Source organism: Styela clava, chromosome 7, assembly GCF_964204865.1.
Source record: "Styela clava chromosome 7, kaStyClav1.hap1.2, whole genome shotgun sequence".
NCBI lineage: Eukaryota > Metazoa > Chordata > Ascidiacea > Stolidobranchia > Styelidae > Styela > Styela clava.
Genome location: NC_135256.1, coordinates 17,337,347 through 17,358,679, shown reverse-complemented (window position 1 = coordinate 17,358,679; position 21,333 = coordinate 17,337,347). Strand labels below are relative to the sequence as shown.

The 21,333-nt window shown below is 34.3% G+C and overlaps 1 protein-coding gene across 3 annotated transcripts; it reads right to left on the bottom strand.

The window, feature by feature from the left end:
* Positions 1–1,384: 1,384 nt before the first annotated feature.
* LOC120328428 (mannan-binding lectin serine protease 2-like) lies at positions 1,385–21,314 on the bottom strand. 3 transcript variants are annotated; one of them, XM_039394907.2, is made up of 17 exons: positions 21,083–21,289; positions 20,362–20,611; positions 19,519–19,702; positions 17,984–18,145; positions 17,708–17,814; positions 16,531–16,623; positions 16,037–16,190; positions 15,200–15,388; positions 14,920–15,034; positions 14,242–14,363; positions 12,683–12,817; positions 12,258–12,342; positions 10,786–10,861; positions 10,051–10,167; positions 9,655–9,757; positions 9,380–9,509; positions 8,798–9,120 (listed from the first exon to the last, which is right to left on the bottom strand). In XM_039394907.2, exons 1-17 carry the CDS (start codon positions 21,085–21,087, stop codon positions 8,928–8,930), a joined length of 2,220 nt encoding a protein of 739 aa, XP_039250841.2. In that variant the 5' UTR covers positions 21,088–21,289; the 3' UTR covers positions 8,798–8,927. The 3 variants fall into 3 exon arrangements, with proteins under 3 accessions (XP_039250839.2, XP_039250840.2, XP_039250841.2); XM_039394905.2 differs by lacking the exons at positions 8,798–9,120; positions 9,380–9,509; positions 9,655–9,757; ... (2 more) ...; positions 12,258–12,342; positions 12,683–12,817 and adding exons at positions 1,385–1,637; positions 2,070–2,272; positions 3,213–3,369; positions 3,871–3,984; positions 4,272–4,449 and having other exon boundaries at positions 21,083–21,308; XM_039394906.2 differs by lacking the exons at positions 8,798–9,120; positions 9,380–9,509; positions 9,655–9,757; ... (2 more) ...; positions 12,258–12,342; positions 12,683–12,817 and adding exons at positions 5,310–6,325; positions 6,576–6,781; positions 7,418–7,574; positions 8,002–8,124; positions 8,448–8,616 and having other exon boundaries at positions 21,083–21,314.
* Between the last annotated feature and the right edge of the window lie 19 nt (positions 21,315–21,333).

Here is a 21,333-nt window from a genome sequence, read left to right as displayed (position 1 = left end):
TTATATATCTTTCAATAACTTTGGACACATGGTCAAGTTATCGTTAGTGCTATCCAAACATAGACCTGACGCCCATTTAACAGCTTGAGCATGAAACACTTTTTTAAACAAAACTCTTGATGACTTTTCTCGAAAAGTATAGCTTGGAACTTGATTTAAAAGTAATTCTGTTACTTAATCTTCTTTTCTGTTACAAAAAGATTTCATATAGAAACGACAATCCGTTTCGTGTAGCCCACTCCATACGTGACTTTGAGCAACTGCCACAAACATCAACCAAACAGTATCTTTGACATTCTTTTTACCTAATACGGCATGCAGAATGTATATATTCTAAATGAGGAAAAGCGATTGTTGTAGGGTTTTAGCATTAAGTACGAAAATTTAGTAGAATAACGTGGGAAAATTAATAAAAGAAAGTGGCCACACAATTTTGAGTTATTAAATTCGAAACGAAAATTAATATAGTTTGGTCAGTGACCTATTTTTACGTTGTTGAAAAAGGCGTGGCGGGCTCTGGTGGCTGTAGCGAATGTGGAATGTTATTAGCTTGTTGAATTCTTTAAACTAATTTGTTTTGGCCCATTTTTATTAGTTATTTATCGCGATAAGTCCTTGATTTTTATGCAGTGCCCTTGTGTACGAGAAAAATAGTGTTTTCGATGGGTTTTTTTTCTCTGTCGCATTACTGATTTGGATTTAAACTGTATAAGTCGTGTTAAGGTTTAAGTGTATACTTCGATATATCTGTATTTGGATCATTTCAATTCGATCGTGCAACTCTGCAATATACGAACGAACATTTATCAACACATCATTGGGTGCTCATTTGAGTCAGTTGAGGTTTATTCTTCTCAAGTACATTTGATAGTACTGGAGAAAGAACACGCAGAGAATACGACCCACTTTCCCATATATAGGGACCCTCGATAAGTAAGTATCGATGACAATTCGGACTCGTGTTCCATCGGTTTCAGTCGTAATTCTAGATTAAAACTAACAAACGCTTAAAGTTTTTGTATCCAAAATTCTCCTTTTCCTGAGATGACCTCTCAAGGCCCAAATATTGTCGTTTGTATTAATAAACAGGTCAAAATAAACCTAGCATAAAACGGGATCCCATGCGTTTCCCTGCCAACATTGTAATGGAGACTGACAGTGAATTACAAAGCTCCAGATAAAAGTAAACAAGAATTTGGATAAGTTTGGTCGCCGTATAATGACGCAAGACGGGAACTTGATATATCACTGCAACGAACCTATCAAAAAAAAAACGAGAAGGCTTTTTTGCAGCTACCATATATATATTGAAAATTATTCTATAATTAGCAATCAAGCACAATTATGCGATTGGACAAGAAAAATGCAAAGTTTTTTGGAATAGTTTTCTTGAACACTCAGCAGATCTTTCCCCTCATTCAATCTCCTGCAGGTTATTTGCATTGCTCTTGATCCACGTTACAATTTCTTTGTTAAGTTCGGCGAAAACGGTGTACGTTACAACATTGCCGCATTGCCCATCGCCGTTCGAAATTCCAAAGGAGACCAGCCCAACCCCAAAGTAGTCGTCGGTTCCACTTTTCTGCATCACCATCGGCGCCCCGGACGCACCAGCACAAGTGGCGTGGCCATCGTCGCTGTAGAACAAGTTATTTCAGTCAAAGAGCAGAGATTGAGCAAGAGACACTGTTACTCATTTAAACTATTTTTAAATTCAACCCGTGCAAGAAATTTTGACTATGAATGTTTCCATTTCTAATGACACCCTTTTCACTCATACAGATTTTTAGCCATGACTGTGGGCGTTAACTTGGTTTAAGAATTGGACTATTGATTTGTCTATTTTCAGTTTTGATTTCAGAATTGAGGTATCAAGCAAATGAGCAATAGGTATTGTTAATGAATATGAAAACCATTTTCAAACCGCCAACTGATGGGAACACTGTAAAAAGAAGTATCTAAAATTGAAGAAAAAAAATAACTTTTAGGTTCGAGGGCCAGAGAAATATCTACTGTTCAATCTCTTTATTCACTTTTTTAGGAATAATGTCGAGTGAAGGTTTACTCACACATATCCAGCGCAAAACATATTTTCAGTGATAGTAACAGACAATTGAGTATCTGAATTTTCTGCAGATTTACTCTTAAGAGATTCCCAGCAATCAGTTTTGGAAACGACCGGAAATTTTGCATCTAGGAGTTTATACGATTCACGTGGATTTTCGTCATAAAGAGACCAAGCTGCCACATCACCAAAGGCGTCGACACTAGACTGAAAAGGAAAACAGTACATACTATCAAAGAATTGTTGTTCCGGTAACATCGGGTAAGACGTTTAGTTCAGATGCTTGCAGAATCGGAAAACAAAGCGTTACAATCAAAGTTTTTACGAATACGTGTCAACATCCTATATGGAAATAACTTTAATCCAAAGAAACCACCAAAATTGCCCCAATAAAATTAAAATAGTATTAATTATTCGAGAAAAAAGCATTCATTTGTCAACCAGGCGATACAGTGGCCGACAGCTCTAGCTTCACGCCAATTTCACAATAGGAGTTATCGAATAATTATATATGTATATATGACTACTTGCCGATTATATGTCTAGGAATATTCAATATTCTTGATAGTTGATAAACTTCGATGTATCTCAACGTGCTTAATTTATCTCTTATACGCAGAAAAGGGAATGTTCAGTATGGACCTTCAGCTTCACTAGCTAAAGCATTTGGTGTTGCCACAAAATCCGTATTTCTTTTCTAAGTGTTCGTGCAGCCATTATCAACTTTTTAATTTTCAAAGATTGAAGCATTTTTTAGATAGTTAGTTTTTCGTGTTTCGTCCAGTTCAAAATTTCGCCGCGGCTCAATCGATTTTAGCACACGTTCAACGATTAACGGCGACGGTATGTCGTGACTACCTCATTGTTTATATAATTATGTGTTATAGGTATAACTTACAGCAATAGATTGAATGAAAACATTTTCAGTCCAGGGCGTATCACCATGTTTGTTAGAAGCAATGTCAGACTTTGTGTTGAATCCTTATAAAAATGGCTCAAGTGCAAAACATATTCAACCATGCAAATTGACTTGGATACCGTCAGTACAATGTAATTTGTAAAACAATGTATATATATCATGTTTAACGTGATTGTACATTTTCTAAGTTTATTTTTTTTAAATACTTTTGAAGTTTAGCATATTTACCATAGTATAGTCGTGCTCTTGTTCTGGTAGACATAGAGTTCTGTATTTTTTCGTCATTGTAACAGTTTCCGCTAGGCGAATTAATGCAACGTCGTAATTCAATTTTGTAGGTGTGTAATATTTTGGATGAATAATAATTTCCTCTGCTTTAACATATCTGTAATTAAAGGTGTCTCTATATATATATATATGAAGGTTTCAAAAAGTCAAAAGTACAATATGTAAAGCAATTAGTATAAGTGATTTGAATCGAGTTGTTCGTTTTCAGTTTCGATGAACAAAATTAAATTTTAAAGCCATTTGAGTTTTTTTTGAGGCCAACTGATTTAAAATCAATGTGACATCGATAGGCCAATTGTTGAACATTTAAAATCTTCAGTGGTTCGACCGAAATATTGATCGTTATTGACGCCTAAAATAGATACATAGCTAAAACAACAAATAAAAAATGATTTTTGATGCGTGTTACGTTACTTATAAATCAATATAAAATGCAGAGTGTCATGTTTTGCACTGAAAAATATTTCGAAATAAGTTAAGACAGATCGATCCTATACCAGAACCTGCATTAACAATTTTAATTTTCTATGTGTCCCCAACAAACGGAAAAGTGTTTCTTCTGTCATATTCTTTCGTTTTAATAAGAATCAAAACATACTTGACAGTTGTCTCTTTCTCCCGTCTGTCGTGTGCACCAAGCCACACGTGAGTTTTATTAGGCCATTTCACGTGATGTTCATCTTTCAGGCAATGCGCCGCAGTGAGTACGTAGCTGGTAATAAATAATTATTGTAAAAACATGTCATCTCCAAACCAATACAACTTTTATATTGTTTCATGCCTTTGCTTATGCACAAGGCTTTTTGCAAATATTCACTTCGGCATAGAAAGCTATTTGGTCCGTTATCTAAGCATAAAGTCAGCTCCAACATGTCAAGAGCATATAGCTTACATACAATAAACGATAATTACAAATCCAACAATACAGCTCATATAGTTAAATCTATGAACACGTACAGACAAAAAAAAGAAGCATGTATAGTCAATTTCACTACTAACTTTGGACTAATTAGTGCTCCAGTACACATAAGTGATGCTTTCAAGTTTTTCGTTCTCCCAAAGTTCAAAAAAACCAACCAAGGCCACTCATTTCTATCGGAAGCATCTCCTTCAATGGGGTTAGCTCGCAGCAAGAGAGACATCGCGTCCGTCTCCAAACGTTGCTTTTGTCCGCATTCTAAAACATAAAATATTGAATACATAATTTTGAAATCTTTAAATAATTCGATTTTAAGCCGGTTGTATTAATGAATAACAACTATTTAATGCAATTATACATGAGTTCAACTCAGAAAACTTGTATTGACACTCAATCACCAAGCATGCAATTTTTGACCCTTATAACTAAAATTGTTGTATATTTTTTTGTAAGGTAATATTGATCGAATTACAACAGTATGTTCAAATGGAATCGCAGGTTCACTGTTGTTACAAGATTTGTGGAAGTAGAGCAATTTAAGCCAAGAAAACGATACGTATATGCATAAAAATATGGGTTGTAAAAAATAATCAACAATACCAGTTTTACAATTTTCTGGAATAATTGAATTGTCATATTATCGCAGGAATTCAACAAATGAGCAATAACGACTGTTCCGAAAGTCAACACTGCTACTTTCGGTCATATTGTAACCAAATATCAGAACATACAAGCCTTGAGTTATTCTTTTCGGAATATCATTGCTCACTAGAACATGCAAATTGGCTGAAGGAATTTTTCTGATTAGTAATGGTTCATTGCAATTAATTGTAAATAAATTATTCATGCAAATAAAATGAAATATGTAACGTACCAATTTCACGCTAAAAACTCAATGTTTCGATAACATTTGCACTCAAGTCAAAGTATTCGATGTGGCCTCAGTCTAGTTGGTATGGTATGGTTGGTATTACCCAACCAACGATCATTGAGCCTCACAAAAGGTGGTATTTGCTATGCTTTTCAACTTCTCGTTTACTCTTTTAACTCATTTAAAGTCATGGGTTAAACTAATGGGGTACAAAAATGGGGCCTATAATACGACTCACTCAATCAAATCAGTTTCATACTGTAAATGTATTTTTGTTTTGGAACCTATTAAATGTTTTATTTCTACACATATTATACATTATCACCACTGGCTTTGTGTATATTACAATGTGCCACGTAAAAACAGATGGCGCGCTTCACAAATGGTATGAAAACAGTGAGAAGAAAATAATATAGGTTACATAATATCAGAGTTGTGGAGTCGGAGTTAGGCATGTTTTCATTATGGTCAGAGTAAAAATTTTGAATTCACTGTTATAAAGAATATAAGTTCTAGATTTTAAATGGTAATATTTGAAGTCAAAGAAGATGATTAGAGTCTGATTGTCTCGAAAGTTTAGAGTTAGAGTCGGAGTCAGAAATTTCAATCGGGTTTTGGAGTCAACTCCGAGTTTGAGTGGAATTGTAAATTTTTCTCTGACTTCACATCTCTGTTAAACTGCCTCCGATATAATTTGAATGCAAAAACATATATATAAGAGGTTAGTTACTACAATAGCTCAAAATATACGGTTTTGGTATTAGTACATCATTCAAAACATTTGTTTCATTTAGCTGTATCTAAAAATCAAGTAAGAATAAGCCTACAATTCTTTGAAAAACTTATTTGGTTTCAAAAAAATGGCAATAATGAAAAAAAATCTAGTTTTTGTGCAGTTTTCGATCTGATACATAAAACGTTCAATTTGGATTGCGTTATTAAACAGCTGTTCAATATTATCATGAAATTAAGCGAAAAGTGAATAAGAGAACTGCATCAAGCGAAAAAAGGGATAAAGCCAGTAAACGAACACATTTTGTTTATTTAGAGTCGGAAACTCATTCCAAGTTATTTGTGTTTTTCATTATCCACTTGACAATTTCTTCTGTAAGCTTCGTATATCCTGTGAAGGATACAATTTTTCCGCACTTCTTGCCGATACCGAATGACACCAGACCAACTTCATAATATTTGGAAGATCCTTTTTTAGTCATCATAAAGGGTCCTCCCGAATCTCCTTTGCATGTACTTTGTCCTCCATCGCTGAAAACATCATACTCATAACCAAAGTATTACCATATGTTTTATAATATTCATATGCAAAATCTGGTTCGTTTTATATTTTAAGCTGCTTGGTAAGTGAAGTTAAATTTATATATTTTGATAGTATTTTGGTAATATACGGCCTGTTCAACAAAAACTATTCAGTTTTATCGCTGTCAAACTGAGTTCTAATCTCTAAATAAAGTATCAAATGAAACAAACATTTATATATATATAAATGTATACTTACTCCTTGCCAGCGCAGAACATATTTTCAGTCAATTCCAGATTTTTCGGCAATTCAGTTTTTGTTTCCAAAGTTCTTGACTCGAAACTTCCCCAACAAACTGAATGACTGACAATAGGAAACTCTGCATGCATCAGAACATCTGCGGGTCGGAATCCAACGTCGTAGAGTCCCCAACCAGCCACTTCTCCAGAAGCTCCTGGATTAACCTACATCAATGAGAATAATATAATTATTATATAAAGAGTGGGTAAAGTTGGGCACTTTTGTTCTTGTCAGGCACTTTTTGTTTGCATCTTTTGAGCCATATAATTGACATATGCATTTGGCTTTGCAGGGCTAATGCAGAGATCAATAAAGGTAGTTTCTGTTCAACGACTAAGAAATTCTCCAGTGACACACATTTTACCACTAAAATTGTCTGAAAAACGTTTGTAAGGGTTCTATTGCACCCCACTGGGGGGGCACATTTGGACACACCCTGGTGTACAATGGACAGTCTGTTAAATTCAACAAAATATGCTGTTAAAAATTAACAACGAATCAGCATTATTATCATAAGCGGGGCTTTTCCAGCTGTGGGTCGCGACTCCATAGGAGGGCGCTTAACGAATTTTAGGGGTAGCAGAGAGTACACCAATTTCACACAAAGTACTATATATATCTATTGTATGTTTTAGACTATTGATTCGAAACACATACTAAACTAGTACACAACATAAATCTCACGATTCCGAGAGAAGAGGCGCGGGTGCATAGCAATGCGACTTTGATCGTAAGACCGGAGAAGCAGCGCTCTTGCATTTAACTGTTTAAAGAACCAGATAAAGAAGTAGATTGCTCACCAACTTAAATTCCTTGTCTGTTGACGGTAAACATATTGGTCGAATCTTTGAGCTCATGATAATCGTTTCGCGAATTCGAATCAGAGCTACGTCATAGTTCCAAGTGCTCGATTTGTAATATTTAGGGTGAAGAATTATAGTTTCAGCTTCAACGTACCTTTAAATTGTTTTTCATTGAATAAAATGTCAATTTGAAAGAACATGATTACGGCAATATAAAACGGTAATGTTTCTTGGAAAGTATTGGTTGTTCATCATAATTATTTTGGGCGTTCTTAAATGAGTTGGGCGCCATACTGCCTTTAGCGTGTTTTTTTGTGGGGATTGGGGTGAAATGCTATTGCAAATAAAAAATGTTCCTGATCCTTTACTTTTAATTTAAAACATCGCTGGGTTCGATAAGTAACAAATATTTTATTTCCAAAACAGACAATATATCTTGACGTATTTCTCCTCAAAAATGTGGTGTTATAATGACATCGTAGCAATAAGTGGAGCAATTTGTTTGTCGGAAAGGCTCTCTGATTGCGTCATTTGTTAAAAGTAATCATCTTTCGGATCATAGTTAAGTTGGTAACTCTTACTTTACGATATCAGGCTTTTCATCTCTGTCGTGTGCTCCAAGCCATATATGAGTCCTGTTTGCCCATCTAACATCTCCTGGATAATCCGTAGAATTCAAGCAATGCGCTGCCGTTAATACGTAACTAGACGACCACAAGAATAAAATGAATACTGTTAATACTGCTTTTCTCATACAAACAAACTTTTTAACATACAAAAGTATTTCTAAATGATAAGAATCAATCCACGTGAAAGACAAATTTATCCTAATGCTTTCAATATTTCTTATATGTTATATGAAACCTATTTAAGCCTTCATAGGCTCAGGGTAAAATTGATAGATTGCAATTGTTATTAAACTAATATTGAATGAGCAAAGCATTTCATTCACTATACCGATCAAATTAGCAATACAATATATCTGCTGATAATAATTTTTGAAAAACTAGCTACGATAAAAACTCACTTCGGGCTGATCAAACTTCCTCCACAAATACTTATTTCTGCACCAAGATCTTTGTGTCTGCCAAAGTTTAGAAAAACTAACCAAGGCCACTCATTTCGAAGTGATTTCCTTCCACCAGCAATCTGTTGTCCCAGCAAACTGTTATCTTCAGATCCTTTGATTCCGCATTCTAATGAAATCAACATATAACAACATATAACAAAAATGCATGGCTCAAGTTGAATAACTGTAAAATGCAAAGTATACCTCTGACGTTCTTTCAAATTGCTGATTGCGACGAACTTGCGAATCTGGTATGAAGCGAACTTAAATATACGAGCCTAGACCTCAGCAGAGCACAAAACGAGGTATTTATTGAACCAATTACGTTTTATTTTGTAGTCAATTTGTAGATATACAAGAACCAGACAAAAAAATTACATTTTTTAAAACACTTATTTTATTTTAACAAAATAATAAAATGAACAAATCTATTGAAGTTTATTTTTCCAAGTTGGATTCAATGAATTCCATATATTTCCCAACATCGGTATAAACTCCGGGGGTCTCAGCATGTCCACATGCATTTTTGTCGCCAAAAGACACTACTCCACTCAAAAACCATTTGTTACGCGCATTCTTCGTCATGAATGGCCCTCCAGAATCACCTTTGCATGCATCATTTTGGCTCTGTCTGGTATCGAAAAATGCTATTATTATTGGTTTGACGGATGTAGAAACATTGTTATTCATTAGAATTAAAACAGATTATAGACAATAGTTCATATATATTTATCTTTGATCCAAGTCAAGTCAAATATAAAATGTAAATTTCACAAAGCGCATGTAAACGATATGTAAATGTTTTTATTCGTTTCGAGCCAACAAGCAATCTTCTTCTTACTACTTTCAAAAATCGTTTGAAATCTCAATCATTATTGAAAACAACTTACTCAAATCCAGCACATATCATGTTTTCTGTTACTGTTTCAAGGTTGTCCTGCCTATATCTTTCCACGCATGTATCCCTATTTTGAATACCTACTCTTGTTTTAAGAAGATGCTGGGAAAAATTGCCACTTTCTGAAAATAAAATGCAATTTACAGAATAGTGTTGTTACTCATTTGTTAACAAAAAATTTATTCGTAAAGAAACAAACGAATATTATTTACGAATATTATTCATATCAATAGTTGCTTTTCCATAGAACAATAAAACGGGCATTACCTGTTTTTCCCCACCCGACAACAACAGCATTCTTTCTTTCGTTGTAATACTTTTGTGGCATTGTTTTTTCAGCTGGACTTCTAGGAACGCATATCGGGTGAACCTGATACAATCAATAAAGGTTTGTTGGTAAGAATAGCGTATGCAGAAGAATTACAGTCATTAACCTGCAACCATAGCTGTGGAGTTGGAAAAATTTGGACACCCGACTTTGGTTTTTTTACTCGGAGGCTTGATAAATTGACTTCAGCTCGGTCAATAACTTTTCCCTTATTTTTGATAAGCCCGATTTCGACTCCAGTTCCTGACTCCGAAAATAAAATTAAAATAAATTTTCTCTAAAATCTGACTGTAATAATTACGATACAAAACAACTAGCAAAAAAATGATCCTCACGTAATACGATAGTTCGACTGGTTTGTTCAATTTGATTGTAGCTATATCTGCATCGTATCTTGCTGCATGACCGTATTCCGCTGGCCAACTCCTTTTGTTAGGTACGGCTTCAAATTTCTAAAAAAAAACGCTGCATGTAAAACATAATTAGGATCAATAATGCTTTTTAATCTTAAATAAATGAAAAAGAATAACCGCGTATGTATGTATGCAGTGGTGTAACAGTCGCCGCAAAGGTACACACAAATTAAAATATATATTTTACATAGCATTTTATCAGAAATCAAATTAAAGTTTTGTGCTAAATCGTAATATATTTACAAAAAATAAGTCTTAGACTTAAATATAGTATCCGTTTTTACTAAAATGTAATACTAATGATAAATATACTCATGAGGGTCTTCATCGAAAATATGATGCTTGTTTCAAAGCAAGATTGAAAAGCAATCGAAAACTGGTTTTATTCTTGATATGGACAAAGTCTTCTTATGAATTTATTTCAACTTTATTGTATATATATTTTAAAGTTTTCCATATTTTGCAATGAAATATGGGGCAACTTTTCTAGCCGCTGAATATTGTTGGACCGATTAAAGATTAAAGATTTGCGTTTATAGAATATATTTTATAATTACTTGGGTAAGTAAATGATTAAGTTTTATATATCAAACACATTTCATTCGTAAGTGTATCTCCCCAAGTAACATCCAATTACTCTGATAATATTTTAATCACCTGAGTAAAATTAAAATTGTCGTTATATCTATCTAGTAGCCCAGCCCATACGTCAATTGGGTCTTCTTGCTCCAATCTATAAAAAGAAAAATGTGATAGAATAATTTGCTATAGAAGTTGTGGAGAGTGAAAAGGGTTGCGCTAAATCTATATTTGCACAGATTTACTGTATCTCCGCTCTATATCAGACCCTTATTATCAGTCGTTCTGTCTGTTAGAACTCCGCTCTATAGGAGACCCTTATTATCAGTCGTTCTGTCTGTGTATTGGATCTCCGCTCTAGGAGACCCTTATTATCGGTCGTTCTGTCTGTGTATCTGTCTGTCTGTTTAGACGTAGCGTCTAAACGGCTGGACCAATTAGGGTGACATTTTTCACGTGGGTTATCCTGTCACCCTAGTATTGTGCGTTTCATAGATAGTCCGGATGGAGGTTTCGTTTCCATGGAAACAGCGAAAAACGCGCCGATCGTTATGAAATTTCATATTTTTTCACAATTTCTCGCCGTTTTCTCGCCAACCAAGTCGAAAATTGAAATTCCAAGAATGCTACCTTCCGCATAGCAAAACACCCTTTCCAATAGGTTATCTTTGGCCTCGATATCCATAAACTGGAGGAGCCTTAGGGATTTTAGTGAAGATTATTTTTTAATTTTCAGCCACAAATACCAATCACGCGAGTAAGACTACGAAACGCGCAGCGTTTGAAATGAACTCAGCGGAACGCGCAGCGTTAAACATGAACTGGCGTTTTTAGTAGTGTCTCCTATTATCCGTTAGTAAACTGAAATGATGCGAGCCTCAAGCAATGGCGGAGATCCAACTGGGCGCCTACCGGCTTGTCTGTCTGTCTGTTTAGACGTAGCGTCTTCTAAACGACTGGACCAATTAAGATGAAATTTGTCACGTGCGTTATCCTGTCACCCTAGTATTGTGCGTTTTATAGAAAGTCCGGATGGAGGTTTCGTTTCCATGGAAACAGCGAAAAACGCGCTGATCGTTATGAAAATTTAATTTTTTCCACAATTTATCGCCGTTTTCTCGTCAACCAAGTCGAAAATTAAAATTCCAAGAACGCTACCTTCCGCAAAGCAAAGTACTCTTTCCAATAGGTCTCGATACTCCATAAACTGGAGAAGCCTTAGGGATTTTAGTGAAGATTATTTTTCAATTTTCAGCCACAATATATCAGTCACGCGAGTAAGACTACGAAACGCACAGCGTTTGAAATGAACTCAGCGGAACGCGCAGCGTTCAAAATTAACTGGCGTTTTTTAGTAGTGTCTCCTATTATCCGTTAGTAAACTAAAATGATGCGGGCCTCAAGCAATGGCGGAGAACCAACTGGGCGCCTACCTGCTTGTTTTTTAAAAAATGACACAGTTACAAGATACTTGGACCTTTGGACCTTTTTTGAACTAATATGATTTTATAAACTACTACCAATGTATCTAACCGTTTGGATATACTTACGGAGCAATGCAATGTGCGGCTGTTACGACGGTCATTTCATCAACTAATGTTCCGCCGCAGTAGTCTCTCCCAGTTCGTCCACCCCCTGTAAAAATATGTATGTGTTATATCATTGTGTTTTGAATATGAAACTGTGACTTCGATATAATTTTTTTCGAGCATTGAAGTTTCAGCTACTTATTGGCGCCTAGGGCAGATCCCTTGGTTTTACCACAAATTCACAAATTTCGTATGAAACGACACCTTTAATATTGAGGTTTAATTAGAGTCCATTGAGACTTGGAAAAGGCTTGAAAACAATAGCCTGTTATCAATTTCAACGTTGTATTGGAAATTTGACTGAGACCTGTTGTTGGTGTTATCTTGGTTACTAATTTTAAAACGAGTAGGCCCTACTATTGCATTTTCAAATTAAATAATTTTACCATCGAGAGCTTCTGGGCGATTTCCTTTCAGGTCCAGAAATACCATCCATGGCCACCCTCCGTGCTCTTTTACAGGTTTACCACCCGCGATTTGTGATTCGATTGCAGGATCTTTGACTAACCTCTCGCCACATCCTGTAGGTGAATACGTGGTGGTGATTAGTTTGTATTCAAGTAAAATAATTACCATGTATTAGTTATCGATTCTATTGATATGTGATAGTAGCCTCAACAAATACTCCATAGATTATTCTTACCTTTTGGAGAATTAGTGATCTCATGCAACTTTACTTTTGAAAAAGTTATTTACTTCTATGAGTGACAGTTTTGAATTTAGCAAATAAAATATTAATAAAAAAAAGATGTAGTAATGAATCATATAGGTATATTTAACTTAAACAAGCAATAATTGGTAAACAATCGAAAAGCGTGCAATTACGTTAGTGCAATGGTTTGCGAAAATATTTCACACAGCAAATTAGCTATAAATAAAATAAAAAAAGCAATGTTTTAAAAGAATAAAATACTGCATAATGAAATAATTAAATTAATATATTCAATTGCACAAACGTAAAAGCATGCTTTTCTGCCTGACATAAAGATCGATATTAATAACGTAAAGAGAAACCAAGTAACAATCAATTAATTTTCTTTAAAAAAATCCATGTAACTTATTAAAAGCGGTCATATATATATTCTTGTAAATTAACTTACCATTTTCTGACTTCAACATTAGTATCCTCACGGGTTACTATCACCATCGAAGAAGTTCACTTAATTTCCAATCTGAATCTAACAACAATCTTCTTTCCGGAATTCATGATATATAATTCACCTCAAGCTATACAGCTTTATATTCTATATTGAGCTAATATACAATAAATTCTGATTCGAGTCCTTCTGTTTGGAATCACGCCCTTTTACATAATATCAAATATAACGTGTTTAGTGAAATTTTCCGAGAAACCATCTTTTCTGTTAACCTTGCATTCTCAATGTATCTTCTACTCTAACCTGTATGCACTCTAAGGTCCGATAACAATTGTTAAAAAAAAATCTTTCAAAATTCTTCATCATCGGCACTGATAAACTGGCTTTAAACTTGCTGTCCCTATAATCATAATCATCATGCACAAAACATGCAAATTAATTAAATTACGCGGTGAAGGCAGATTCGTCGCAATCAGCATTAAAACAACTATGTAAATCTAATGAAAATAAAATTGTAATAAATAACAAAAATATATATATATATATCAACTGAATTTGTGCAATTAAAGTAAACAAAATTAAAGTGACATAAAAGTGATTAAAGCTCAACATACAAATTTAAAAAATAAAAGATTAATAAAATAAAAAACGATCCGTCATGTTAATGCAGAGGAAATTTTCTGCTATTGAGTTGTTATTGCGCTGTAGTATTAACAATGTTCGTGTAACATAGTTGATGAAAACTCGCTAAAAATAATTTGATGAAAGTTCCAAACATGGCGCTACACTTGGCAATAATGCCTAGCGAATTATTAGCTATATTCTAAATAAAAGGAAATAAGTCATACTTGGTCTGCATTTAGGCATATCGTTTTCAACTGGATTTGGGACAACCACCGAGTCATCAATTTTTTCCCACAGTGTACTATCTTCACAAACCCATCTTGCAGCACCAGCAGTCATTTCATACCTTATGTGCAAAAAATCTAGATAAGGGATAGGTTTGGACAAAATTCTGATAATTCTGAGTTTTTCGTGCAGTCAGGTGTTTGTCTATCATAGATTTGAGAGAACTATATAGAACAGATAATAATGGATAGTATACGATGCAAATGGAGACACTTTGGGAGATGCAGGCGGTGAATCAGGGGTGCAAAACACGGGGTATGTATGCTAAATGTGACACGCCATAAGATCTAACGTGGCACGCCGGTGGTTTGGTAAAAATTGTCTTTACAATAAATCCTAATAACTTACGTTTACATCGAAATAATAACTAAATCACCATGTTTATTCACACAAAAATAGTTTTACGGAAGCAGCGAACGGGACGTAGCACGCGACTTAGGCACGTATCCTAATTTGAGGAGTGCACCCCTGCTGTAAATAAAACGCAAACAAAGCGTGACATTAGCCATTTGAAGACACAAAGATTTAGGAGCAACATGGATATAAATGAAAACAGATGCATTAAAAAATTAATTGAAATCCAATTATTTAGTTTATCACAAGGTTTTCTCACTCACCATTCGTTACATTTCACTGTTATCTCTTCAAGGTAAGTGAATTGCTTTGTTGCCAAGTTAACAATATGGCTGTATTTGACGCTTTTTAGATGTTCTGGCAAACCACACGACTTGACTGTTAAAGAAAGTGATTAAATATTTACGCAACAATTTGAAATTTCCACAAAATTAAAAGCAAAGTTTATGACCTCCCAAATAGCTTCTTGTGTCAAGTAATCTTAAGAGTTTAACTGTGAAACGCAGTGGAATTTACTTTATTATTCTACAATAATATACGTACTTCGACAGGTCGGTTGTTCATGGTTCCAAGTTCCATCACTTAGACATTCCAGTCTTGATTCTCCAATCAGATCGTAACCTCTGTTGCAAGTATAGTTAACAACATCTTCAAACTCATGATAACCCTTAGAGAAATCTCGAATAATCTCACCATTTGATGGACTACTGAGTAATTTGAGACATCTGATTCCTGGAATGACATTGAATGATTGAATTTTCATCATGTTTGTGTTTAAATATTGCTTTTTCTAATGCCGTAAGTCGGTTATACTAGTTTCAGTAAGATCGTTCGAGTTTTGGGAATGTAGTTGCATTTATCATATCGAGGAAGAAGAAAAACGCCTATCAGGTAACTAAACATGACTTTGTGGCTTACTTCGAGAAATTTGGAATGTATCGGTAAGTTGTGATTTATGTTTACAATCTTGAACATCTGTAATTCAATACAAGTATCTGTTGTAAGAAAGTCCCGAAACACCATTTTCGACCTAATTTCTCGAGACGAACAAGCAATATAATATTTAGATTTCTGGATCTAGTGCATATCTTTGTTTACACGGCAATCACAGTATTTGTAACTTGACTATTGAATACGCAGTAGGATGGATGAATCATTTTGCAAAAATGTTGTTCTTGTTAGGTTACCGATGTCTTTAAAAAAAAACGCTTTTTGATTCAATTAATAACCCCATCGATTTCAGTTTTTCAGTACCTAAGGATACGTGAATCCTGATGGTCATATATATAGGCTATATATATATATTGCTTTTTTTTACAGAGAGAAAGGTTATCTAACAATAAAACGATAAATAAGATAACAAAATCTAAATCATCTAACTTGTTGTATTGTAGAATATTTTGAAGCCTTTTTCCTGCACAGATAAATCAGTTTCAAACTCAATTTTCACGTCTTTGGTGTTCATGTCGATAACTTCTCCCCCGGCAGGCGCTTCGGTTCCACAATAAGTATCTTCCCTGTCATTGTGTGTCAGCTAAACAAATGTTTATATCAAAACATTTTTTTTATTACATAGTAAGCTTGAATTTTCAAAAGATTTGTTTTAGTCGTACTAGGCTAAACGCAATAAGCTCGCTCAACACAAGCAAACTTCCGATTTTTTTTTAATATATCCAATGTTGTATGACCACTTAGAAAAAACCTAATTGAGAGGCCATGCCCACCCGAGCGAACGGATTTGTAGAACCGTATAAAGAATATATGCACATCGATAAATTATCACAGCTAAAGTAAAAAGTTAAATGAGGATGGTTTGAAATTGCTAAGTCTTGAGTAAAAATTGTTATATATTTTTACGCCCATGACGAGAATACCTTCAGGATATCGTACACACAGCCTTCTTCATCGTGTTCTTCTACTTCAAATTCTGTGTTGAATGTCAAATGAACACTCAGTCCATCTCGCACCTACAAAACAGTTTAAAATCATTACAATAATGGAAGCAATGGACCAAGTTGTACATTTGACAAAGTTATATATTATGTATTTTTGAGTAAGTTTTATAAATATAGAAAACTTTTGTATTTTGTGGCGCCACCGAGACGCTGTTCAAAATCATTTCCTACTACAGCTTAGATTAGAATCCTGGGAACTAGACGATAAGTAAACAGTTCCCAACCGGGGAGGATTTTTTTGTATTTGATGTAGTATTTATTACTAACATTCTTCATTTTTTGTTATTACTATAAGAATTATTCATGAACACATTATAAACTATTTAAACTGCAGAAACGGAAATGCTATGGCAGTTATGGACACTAGGTTGTGCTATAGAAATTCTTTCGAAGTATCTGTTTTTCGTTGTCATGTCACTATTGCAATATTCATACAATTATACAAGTTCACATTGGGTAAGATGAACTGATTTTCTTTTTCAAAGTTCGACACTGATCATGATTTGCTTGTATCATTTTCATCCTTCATAACACACATGTGTCCCAAACATGACTAAGTGAGCCAACTTGGCTGTCTATGCCGACAGATAATCTGGCAACTGTATATTTTCCCGCATGCTGCTGCCTTCGTTCTGGGTTCTTCGAGAGCGCACTTCAGTCATTGAGCTCTGGAATTTTTTTCTATGTGTGTGTTTATTTTTCATGTATTATTCCTTTTTTGCTAATATTCAGAATTATGGTCATATAAATAAATATATTTGTCTAAAACTGTCGGAATAAACTAACCACTGATGTCCATTATTACAATGAAATAGAGGCAGCAAAAGTTGAACGGGTCTTTTTGGGATCGAGCTTTTTAAGTGTTTCTGGTGATACCCGCCCGTTGAATCGTACAGTATCACTCTATATTCTAAGTTGGGTAATAGCGCCGTGTATTGCCTGCCTACAACCCTTTCAAAGTTACCTATTTATAGGTGAATGCTTAATTATTTTCCTTCATCAGGTCTTCATAAATTGATTGCTTCAGGGGTGTTTTATATATCATGGTGATAGTTGAAAAGGGTATATGCGTTAAGATTTAGTAAACAACACTTACGTGGATATCCCATGTACAATGGCTCAATTTTGCGTATGGCTGAGGATATTCAGGGCTTTCTATTTCTCCCTCGTCTGCTGTTAGAACTTGATTTTCACAGAATGTAGCTGAAAAAAAAATATGCCATGCTGTTGATATGTATAATAAATTGGATTCTGACATAGAAAAGGTACGTGTCCATGAAGAACATAATATACTGTGAGAGTAAAACAAAAATAAGGGAGAGAAAGAAAAAAGATCAAAGCATGAACCGAAAACTATGCAAAAGAAACCTACCTACACAAGTATGTTCGTTACTACTCAAAGTGAAGCCAGCTCTGCAACTGCAATAATAACTTGAAGGTACATTATGGCAGAAGTGGTTGCATGTTATTAGCTCATCCCAGTCTACCATGGTGTATTGTTCCTTTCTTCGCATTTCGGCACACTCGTCAATGTCTGAATGAAAAATAAATATTGTGAAGCACTTGATTTGATATATGTTTTTTGTTTTGTAGAGAGTTGCTGGGGTGTATATTGAGATTCTCCGATGTGAAATAGGACATCAATATTGATGAATTGCACTCTCCCCAATTTTAGCTAAGAGATTCAGACCTTGCTTTGCGCAAATTTTCAAGTTCAAAAATAAATAATAATAATTTGAACTATTTTCTTTTTAATTTCAGCCTAATGTAGAATTGAGTTTTATTTTTCGAACAAAATATTTAGGATGTTCTGAACGGTGTTCTCAGTTACGCGAGTCGAACTATACCTTTATTTTCTCTATGACTTACGCTTTTAAACAATCATCTTTACGTAAACGACATTGTACAAACTAGTATAAATTACCTACTAACCAGATATTTGCGACTAGTGAGGTTACGAGTTTGAAAATGCGGCTCGGTATTTAAAAAATAATGAAGAATTTAAGAGTTAAATTTCGACTGCGTACATTTGTCAAATTTTTATTTACTGAAAAAATTTGGTTAGAACCGACACAGTAAACTATGTGAAGATTGGGTTAAGTTCAAAGTAGGTCCATTTTTATCGCATCCCAGTTTTTCAGATATAGACTGCAGAAGTAATCTCTATGAAAAATAGTCAAGCTACTATTATGACTGATTCAAATGTAACGTGACGACTTGATATATGTGAAAGGCTTTATCGGATTCAACGGAGGTTCACAATAAAGTTTAGATCACTCGGAAGTTGATAGCGAGGTGACAGGTAGGCTTACTATAGACTCAATTCACTAATTGCATTTACGAACTCTATTTGTACTCGTATTGAAGCATAGAAATATGCTACGGATGTCTGTATTGTACCTGGCAACAAAACAATTGACTACTAAAATGCGAATAATGAAATAAAATTACAAGCTGACTCATGGAGCGATATTTGTTCTATCGAGATACACCAAACCAACAACCAAGAATGTTTTTATTTTATTAAAAAATCGATTCGGGATTGGTGATTATCATTGTTGATCAAAACCATTGACCTACAAAAATTTCGACTTGGGATTTTGTTTGAAGAAATATTTTTTTTTTATGTTTAAATTTAGTCTTATACTGGTCATTACGGAATAGCCTAATGACAGTAATGCATGCCGGAAACAAATAAGTTCTGACAAAATAATATTTATGTAATAATATATTAATATTATGGCGAATCTATTCGCACTTGTCATACTGGATTTTCCTAAGGTTTTTCAATAGGTTTTAAATCGAGTATTTGACCAAAACTGACTCCATATCTAATGGAGAGAGTTATCTTCGAAATTGATTGGCTTCTGAAGTAAAGTTGAGATTATCATAAAGAAAACAGCTTACCTTCTTCTACATAATGTGCTTGAAAACCACTTGGTGTTATATCTTCGTTTGAAAAATCAGATACAAACTTTATAGTTGCTGTGTTTCCCTTGGTGTAAAACCATTTGTCTGGTCTTGGTGCGTCATATGGATACTCAGTCGGGTTTCCACAGAATTTACCGATAACTTTGGCGCCTTCTGTAACCTTTGATAACGCCAAATCGTTTAATCATACCTTATAAAATGGACAACTTTTGGGAATGTGAAATCTTGGCACAGGCTATGCCTATTTGATAATATTTTTTAGGACAACACCCGGCGTTCAAAATTTGGGGTATTTCAATTTTACTCAGCACACCTCGAATATAGAATGGTTCGAACGATTTTTAAACTTTCAAATACGGGGGATTTCTGAGAATATACATGTATAATATTCTTATAATTCCTAATTATAATATTAATAAAGTTATCATATTATTCAATGTATGTGCTATTCGTTTTAATTCCATTAGTTAAGCACATTGTGTGTAGTTTATTCATAGCAATACTGAAACAAAAGGTGATGTTTTTTGACAAGCAATTGCCTCGGGAAACATTTAAACGATTTTTACCATTTTGTGATTATAAAAAACTCGATGACTCACTAAACTTAAAAGCACGACTTGTACTGTATCATATTTTTCATGTTACGCGTTTGAAAATGAAATCGAGCGAATATTTTACCTTCCAATTTTGTATGGTAAGAACAGAAATGATCACGTTCCAAATAAGACAACTATTTCAAAACACGCTAATTTCCACTGAATTTGGTTATTTTAAATTTTCAGAATAAATAAGATATGAAATTAAAAATAGCTATCATACCTTAACGAAATCATAGACACATGGTCCACCTAAATCGGGGTCATACGAATCTTCCAAATCGAATGCACTGAATCTCAGTTTTATTCTGAATCCATCTCTCACTTCAATTCTCCATTCCTTTTCTAGGTTGTTCCCATAAGGTGCTGGATGGTTGGGGCTTTCGAATTGTCCGAATGTTTCACCACGTAGTATTTGAACAGCATATGAAACAGCGATCAGAAAAGAAATTGTCAGCAAACAGACGCTGAGTCTAAAAAAAATGCTGAATGTTTTGGTATAAGATTATTATTAGAACTCTACTGCTTTCACGGGTTTATATCAAATAGTTGGATCTGAAATATTGAGTCCTCACCAGGCGGCAAGAACCAGCAGTTTTATCTGGTGGCAACCAGATTGTATTTCTCATATTAATTAATGCACCGTAATCATACAACAAACGTGTTCAAAAGAAAATAATTTGAAAGACCTGATTGAATGGAGGTAGAAGTTCCATGACAAAGGGTAGATAATACCGAATTAAATACGATTTAAGATAACAAGTATTTTTAGAATCAAATATTTTTGATATATGCCACTTTAATTATTATATTTCGGTTTATGGGTACTATAAAAATAACTAGATAGCTCGTTGTCAAATTATTACCAAACTAATATTTTGATCAAAATATTCTACAAAATTACTTATTTCTACATAAAATTAGTGCTATTTAAATAAGCTAACCTCATTTTGCTGTTTTCACAATAATCCTCTGTAGTATCCAAAAATTTAACGGAAGCGGCTTAAACTAGCTAGACGCCGCTGTAAATGCCGCAAGGCTAAGTCTTTCCCTTTTTTATAATGTCGGGCTTGCTACAAACTATACACAAGATCAACAGATTTTTTTGCTTCGGGCGTAGACAAACGGGCTTGTTTTGAATAAGCGGAAGAAACATGAACAAGCTCATGTAACGAAATATTTGAAGTTGTTTTTC

Excerpts from the sequence above, each read along its gene's own strand:
- LOC120328428 (XM_039394905.2), bottom strand. Across the intron at positions 15,035-15,199 it reads TGAACAACCGACCTGTCGAA|TCAAGTCGTGTGGTTTGCCA; the intron begins GTACGTATATTA and ends TTTCTTTAACAG. Across the intron at positions 2,273-3,212 it reads AAGAGCACGACTATACTATG|TCTAGTGTCGACGCCTTTGG; the intron begins GTAAATATGCTA and ends TTTCCTTTTCAG.